A 7,996-nucleotide genomic window follows, 5' to 3' on the forward strand; every position below is an offset into this window, starting at 1 on the left:
CCCCCCACACACACCTACACCCTCCCCTGCACCCCACATACCCACAGCCTCCCACAAATCTATATCGAGGGCTGTCCCTAGGGTGGGGTGAACTGGAGCAACCACCCCAAGGCCCGTGCTTTGGGGGACCCCCACAGAGCTGGGCAGAGCAGCTGCAGCTGCAGGGCCTGCCTAGGGTGCCCGTGACTCCAGCACCGGCTTCATATCCACTCTATTTCTCATGCACTGGATCGTGCATCTGGTTTTATCAGAGCTCAAAAGATTCCTGATCAATTCCTATTAATGAACAAAATTTATATTAAAAAAGTCATACACCTCCCCAGAGTATCTGATCACCCGTGTGTTAGTGAATCATGCAGGATAAAAAGGCAAGGGTTCTTGAATTACCCATTATCCATCTGAACTGTGATATAGGTTCATAGTTCATAGATGTAGGGTTGGAGGGGAGCTGAGCAGATCATCAAGTCCGACCCTGGGCAGGAATAAATACTGGGCTTATATGACCCCTGGTAAGTTTAAGCTCATATGACCCCAGCTAGGTAGTTATCAAGTCTCCTTTTAAAGACCCCTAAGGTAGGATCCATCACCACTTCTCTTGGAAGCTGGTTCCAGATCCTACCCACCCTGACTGTGAAGTAGTGGCTCCTGATGTCTAGCCTAAACCTACTCTCAATCAACTTGTGGCCGTTATTCCTTGTTACTCCGGGAGGCAGTTGGGGGAACAGGGTGTCACCCATTCCCCTCTGGTCCCCCCGGTACGTTTATAGATGGCCACTAGATCCTCTCTCAGCCTTCTCTTTTGAAGGCTGAACAGGTTCAGGTCCCGTAGCCTCTCCTCATAGGGCCTGCCCTGCTGCCCCCTGATCATGTGAGTGGCCTTCCTCTGGACCCTCTCGATCCTGGCCTCATCCCTCTTGAAGTACAGTGCCCAGAACTGGACGCAGTACTCCAACTGTGGCCTGACCAGTGTCACATGGAGGGGGAGGATCACCTCCTTGGACCTGCTCATGATGCATCTGTGGATGCATGACAAGGTGCGGTTAGCCTTGCTGACCGTGTCCTCACATTGGCGGCCCATGTTCATATTAGATTCAATAATGACTCCAAGATCTCTTTCTGCCACTGTACTTTCGAGAAGGGAGTTCCCCAGCCTATAGGTATGCTGCTGGTTCTTTCTGCCCAAGTGCAGTACCCTGCACTTGTCAGTACTGAATCCCATCCTATTCACATTCGCCCACCCCTGTATCCTGTCTAGGTCTAGTTGTATCCTGTCCTTCCCTTCCAGCATGCCCATCTCGCCCCCAATCTTGGTGCCATCAGCAAATTTGAACAGGGTGCTTTTCACCCCCTCATCCAAGTCACTAATAATACGGTCTTTCCTACCACATTACTTAAGCACCTCAGAACTATGATTGACTTAAACATCCATGAAAAAAAGGAAATAATCTCTCAGTAACTTAGTTGTTTTCTCTGCCCAAGGTTGCAAATGATGGCCATGGCAGAACCAGGAATTCTTTCAGTTCCAGGGTAGTCTCTTAACTACAAGAACATCCTTCCACTGATATGTTACATCATTTAGATTTTAAATGAATTGTTAAGCTCCTAATTTGTAGGCATGTTACTGAAGGGTACAAACAGATCCTGCTAAAATTACACAGACAGATTTGCAGGCATGCTTTATAACAATGGAAAGCAGCATTGCTAATTTAATGCTACTTTTTCTGGGGAATATAAAATTAGCAGTATTTTAATGTGGCAATGTGCACTGCATCATTAGTACTAGTAAGCATTACATTGTCACGGTGCAGTTCAGTGTTTAAGTCTTAGCCATAGGTTGTAGTCCCTTCTAAAACCAAAAAGAGAGTAGAGTCCTGCTCATTTCCTCCTATGAGTTTATTTTTTTAAATCGCTTGTGTCCTTTCAAATGTTTCACATCAACTCTTTCACTTGGGCACAGGTGTCCCCTGGGTATTACTTTGACAGAATGAGGTTAGTTTAATGATCATACCACTAAAAATTACTCTGGAGAGACACAGTGTGAGTACTGCATAAAACTAAGGAGATGATGTAAAGTTTCTTAAAAAAAAACTGAATCCCACGAGTGAGCAGTTATTTAGGCCTCTTCCTTATTATGCTGTCAACAAACTGATATGTTCCTCCCAAGGATACTTGGACTTTTTTAGTCACTCTAGGCCCATGCTGCATAAAGGCAATGAAAAACAAACCCCTGCTGAATTCACTGGTGCACTATCAGCCTCTAAAGAACAGGGTAACCTACCTCCAAGGAAGACATCTCCTATGATACTTAAAGTGGTGCTGTCCAGCCAGTTCTGTTCAACATGAAGGTTTTGTTAAAATAAGGGCCTGACTGATTTTCCTTCGACCTACTCCTTATGTTTTTTTATGCCACTATGAATAGAAGGTAAAATGTCTTCTTTACAGAAATGGAAGATACAGGGCAATGGAAAATGCAGCCCAAATGTGTCCTCTTCCTCTTTCCCATCCTTGGTTCTACGGATGCTACAGGTCCTTGGCCACTCTCACAGTTTCTCCTCGCATCTTTCTACAAAATGGCTCATTTTCTCCATTGCTGCCAATGCACATTAAGATCTTGCTCAATATTATCCCTCCGTCTTCTCCTTGGTCAGTCACAACTTTGGCCACCATAAGAATCATCTCCCAATGTTGCATTAGTCATTCAAATGACATGCCTTCCCACTAAGTTTCTTAGGATTTCATATTTAGTGAAATATGTTAGTTAGCTTACTTCACAGACATCCTGCACACTTTAATTAGATCTTGTCACATTATTCTCCTGCACTTATTCCACAGTTTATTTGAATGTTTTAATCTGAGAAGAATTTAGCTATCTTTCTGCTTTCTAGGTCAATGTCCCCATCTCCCATTTATACAGAGCCAAAGAGCTTATAGTGGTTCTGTTAGTCAACAAGTTGTACAAGAATGGGTGAATTTCCTTCGAACTCTGCATGGAAATCAGGCAGGCAGGCTAGTTCTCTGACGAACACTGTGTGTAAATGGGACTCCTATTCAGTTCCTCAGCTTCTCTAAGTCAATTTATACAATAAAAACATAAAATAATACATATGTTATGATTTTAATAGAAGAAGTCAAATGACCAGACTGATACTGTACTGTAAACTGTAATATAACATAAAGCATCCAGTTTGTTAAGTCTAGAGACGAAAGAAAAAACTGAACGGGAGACAGCACAGTTTCCCAATATGTATAAGTAGGGATCTACTTAAAGCATGCAGAGGGGAAGTAAAAATTGTGGACCACCCCTGACGCCTGGCACTATTTTCATGGACTTTTCACAGCTACCCTCCCCCCGTCTGCTGCTGATTGGCCACATCAGCCCCACCCCTCACCACTGATTGGCTGAGAGGGCTGCCTTTCATGGAGCCCTGATCTTTGCCACTGATTGGCAGAGGGGTGGGGCCACACAAAATGCAGCCCTTTTGGCCAATGAGCAATGGAGGGAGGAGGGGGCAGCTGCCATCTTGCCTGCTCTCCTTCATGTCAGCAGCATCTACCCCACCGGCAGGCTGTGAGTTGGGCTGCAGTGTTTTATTTTTCATAAGGTTTTTCTGGGGGGCGATTCCACACAAAATCACAGGAAATCCAGTTTTCATGCTGATCACTGAAACTACCTTTCTTTGTGGTTTTTGAAAAAAATCACGAAATCATGAATTAAGTAGATCCCTGTGTATAAGGTGTCAAGGAGGGAAATAATGATCTACTGTCTTTCATGTACATTTGGGATAGGATAAGGAGGAATCAATTTCATTTGCAGCAAAAATGAATTAGGTTGAATATTAGGAAAAACTTCCTAACTAGAAGAACAGGAACAAGCGGCTAGAGGAGACAGTGCATTGTTCTTTTTAACAGTAGGTTAGAAAAATATCTGTTGGAGATGTCTATGTACATTTTACCCGCCCTGTGCTTGAGAAAGAATTTGATGGTCTCTTGAGCTCTCTTCCAGCCCTACCCTTCTATGATTCTTTTCAAGCTGATAAAGTCAAATCAATCCATTTGAACCTTCCCATAATGAAACGATTCAATAAAAGGATAAATAAAATGTAATTTATATTTTTTTCAAAATGATTTTTTTCCCCTAGAAAATGTCAACATTTCAATGCTTTGATTCAGAATGAAAAAAAATGTGGAATTTCCCACAAAATGTGAATTTCAGGTTGTAACCAGCCCTCATTGACAAGTATATGACTAAACAGTCTTATCAAGATCTGTTGCTTCATTCTCCCCCGGTCTATTTCAGCCCTTCCTAACCCCTAGTCTGTTTTAGAGCAACTGAAGAAAGTTAGCTCACTGGTACTGATACAAGCTAGTATATATTCGCCACTCTGAAATGTACAACCATTCCAGATAAAAACAACTAATGACAGGTCCTTGTTACATAGTCATAATTTATTTAAAAGCAGAGTTAAAAATCAATTTTCCTTTTTTTAAAATAAGTTAAATATTTCTGATACTGCATACTTTACCAGTTATGTCATGCTGTTTGAATGACTCACTGTAGATTTGATACTGATTAGGGCAGTGTTTCTTCAACCACTTGCAGACATCCTGCTGTGTCCAGAGTGCCACTGGCTTTGTCAGTTTCACAGTACCAGTCTGGAAGGACAGAACAGGAGAAAAAATTGTATTTAGCCCATACACATGTATTAGATATTTGCCTTCCTAGGTGGTGAACCTTCCTAGTTGGCGAATCAGTTACTCAAATTTTCATGTAGGGAAAGAGACTCCCTTGTATGTTCTGTATATGTTACTCATATCATGCAAGCCTACTATTTTTCCTTACTTGTAAAAGGTTCAGGCTATGACTTGTATAAAAGGATTAAATCTTAAAGGCCAGATTCATCCATCTTTCCACTGTGATCACCAACAAAAAGTCAGCATTAAAAAGTCTCCGTTTGCCAAGAAAGACACAACAGAGATACCCCAATTCTTACAAAGTGTAAATGCTGACAGTTCAAAAGTAAAGTGTATAAACTTTGATAAATAATACTAATGACATTTTTACTTATTTTTATAAATCTGAAAAGTCATTAAATGAGCCTTCCCAACAACAATCCTGCAGATTTAATCAATGTTATTTTCATAGGATCCCATTACAAGTCCTGGCCCTTCCCAAAACTATACTGCATAACTTTTTGTTTCCTTACTTACCACATGCTTTAGTTAGATTACCAGAAACACTTCTAGATTATAAAACACTTCCCTTTTTTAAGCAGGCTGTGTGCCCCCTTCCCACCTGAACCAACAGTTTGTTGGCTAAAAGTCTTTGCCTTGTAGCCCTGCCCCAAGCTAGTTTTTTGTTTTGTTTTTTTTACAATCTGTGATGTCAATGCCACACTTCTTGATGTTTGCCTTGTGGGCATCCTTGAAGTGTTTCCTCTGCCCCCACATGTCCTTTGTCCTGGACTGAGTTGGGAGAACAGCAGTTGTTTTGTACATCAGGCATGCACACACAATGACAAAAGATGTTTCATAGTTTCTAGGGTCGGAAGGGACCTGAGCAGATCATCGAGTCCGACCCCCTGCCATGGCAGGAAAGAGTACTGGGGTCAAACAACCCCAGCAAGGTGTTGAATAATCAATGTTTCTACACGGGTGGTGTTAGTGTCATTGAGGACACTGGCATTTGTGCAACGATCCTCCCATTTTATACCAAGGATCTTCCAGAGGTAGTGCTGGTGATGGCCTGCCAGGCTTTTCAGGCCTGTACATCACCTAAGCTTCACATCTATAGAGAAAAGTTGGGATTATCACAGCCTTATACAGCAGGAACTCTGTTCAAGTCCTGATGTGACTGATGAACATTGAACACACAATGATAGTCTTCCGAAGGCAGAGCTAGCACACTGGATCCTATACAGGATCTCCTCAATGTTGGCCTTCTTTGAGAGATGGCTGCCGAGGTATGCAAAGTAGTCAACATTTTCCAGCTCCTGTCCAACAACGAGGATCTTTTCCAGGGGAGTTGACTGGCTCGGAGCAGGTTGGTGAAGCACCTTTGTTTTTCTGATGTTTAGAGCCAGTCCCAGGCACTGGTGTGCTTGAGAAAAGCAGTTAAGGGACATGTGTAGGTGTTCCTCCATATGCAAAATGACAGCACAAGCATCGGGGTACTGCAGTTCCACAATCAAAGCTGAAATAACTCTGGTTTTGGTATGGAGGCAGGAGAGATTGAAAAGGCTCCTCTCCATCTTGTTCTCAATGCCAATGCCATGTGGCAGATGGTTACTGATCAGGATCTTGATGACTGCAAGAAAGATGGAAACCATAACTGGTACAATCAGGCAGCCCTGCTTGACGCCAGTTCAAATGGGAAAGGGCGCCACAGCCAGAGCCACTGCACAGGATGAAGGCAGTCATCTGGTCATAAAGGAGTCTTAGGATCATGATAAATTTCTCTGGATAGCCAAACTTCGATAACATCTTCCATACAGCCTCACAGTTAACAGAGTTGAAAGCTTTGGTCAAATCAATAAAGGCCATATACAATTCCTGGTGGTGTTCTCAGCATTTTTCCTAGATCTACCAGGCCACAAAAATCAAGTCTCTGGTGCCTTTTGATGGTCTGGAGCCACACAGACTCAGAAAGGATTTATTTAGCAAGAGGGAGCGGTTGACTTTGCAGAATTCGATCAAGCATCTTCCTGGTGACAGAGAGGAGGGCAATACCTCATTAGTTTCCAGAGTCAGACTTATCACCCTTTTTAAAAATGGTGATAATATTGGCATTCCTTGGGTCTGTGGAAATTTCCTCAGTATTCCAGATTTTGAGAAATAGTGTGTGGATCTTGTTGGTCATAGTTTCCCCCCTACTTTGAAGATCTCAGCTGGTATGCCATCAGGGCCAGATGCTCTGTTGTTCTTCATCTGTGTTATCATCTGGTAGACTTCTTCAGAGATTGGTGGACTGACAAGTGCTTTCCTTACTTCAATGGTTCCCAACCTTTTTTTGCCACTAGCCACTGCTGTGAGCAGGGTAGGGGAGCTCCCAGCACATGACGTGGCTCACCCTTTGTGTACGGCACCACCAGCATTGCCCCCACGACCCTCATTTGGGTCACGACCTGAGGTTGGGAACTGCTGCCTTACTCAGTGCTGCAGTATGGATTCAATAGTTTCATCAGTCACCACTGATTCTCGGTTCAGGAAATTTGGCAGTGCTCCTTCCAGCAGTTTTTGATGGACTTACTGTCTTTGAAGAGCGTACTCTTGAGTCTGCAAGCTCTTGCAGACAGCCTTGTACTAAAGAAGCTCTGCACGTCATGACTAAAGAAGCTCTGCACATCACGACTGTCAACATATTGTTGGACCTTATGGATGGTCTCCTTTAGAGCTTTCCAATCTTCCTCAACACAAGTGTTATCCTACAACTGATGAGTTTCTTGCTGAGATATGTTTGGAGAGCTTTGTGGTGTCTAGGAGTCTGAAGGCATTTGATGTTGTACTGTATTTGGACTGATTTGGGTTTCTTTCAATGTTTCAATGCAACCCTAATGGACAGGATTTATCTCACTAGGTGATGACTGGTTCAGCAGTCATCAGCTCCTCTCATAATACGTGTGATATGAATGTCTTAGATCACGCACTCTTACAATGACATAGTTGAGGAGGTGTTGTTGTTATGAGCAGGAGTTTTATCCAGCTTGCAGAGGGTCTTTCAGCCCCACCCAGCCTAGGCACAGGGGGCAGCCTAGGCTGTGGGGCACGCGGCCGATCCCACCACCATCCAGTACGCAGCAGGGCTGAGGAGGCGCAGCAGACAGACTCGCTTCCCAACAGCCCCTGCAGTGGTGCCTACTTTCAGCTGCCAGTGCCAGTCTCTGCTGCTGCTGCCGCAAGACTCAGCCCTGCTGACTGGGCACCCCAGTCTGTCTGTGCCACGCCCAGTACTGGGCAGGCAGGGTCTCCATGGACACCAGCCTGGGACCCACACAAGCAG

General features: G+C 43.8%; 1 protein-coding gene across 1 annotated transcript in view; it reads right to left on the minus strand.

Annotated features, from left to right (window-relative positions):
• SAMD12 (sterile alpha motif domain containing 12) overlaps positions 1-7,996 on the minus strand; it is a 205,096-nt gene that overhangs the window by 97,221 nt on the left and 99,879 nt on the right. Inside the window, exon 3 of the mRNA XM_019519476.1 lies at positions 4,524-4,653. Within this exon, the coding sequence (XP_019375021.1) occupies positions 4,524-4,653 (130 nt within the window). The remainder of the gene's footprint in view (positions 1-4,523; positions 4,654-7,996) is intronic.

This window comes from Gavialis gangeticus, unplaced genomic scaffold, assembly GCF_001723915.1.
Source record: "Gavialis gangeticus isolate Ggan-Ray unplaced genomic scaffold, GavGan_comp1, whole genome shotgun sequence".
NCBI classification, from domain to species: domain Eukaryota; kingdom Metazoa; phylum Chordata; order Crocodylia; family Gavialidae; genus Gavialis; species Gavialis gangeticus.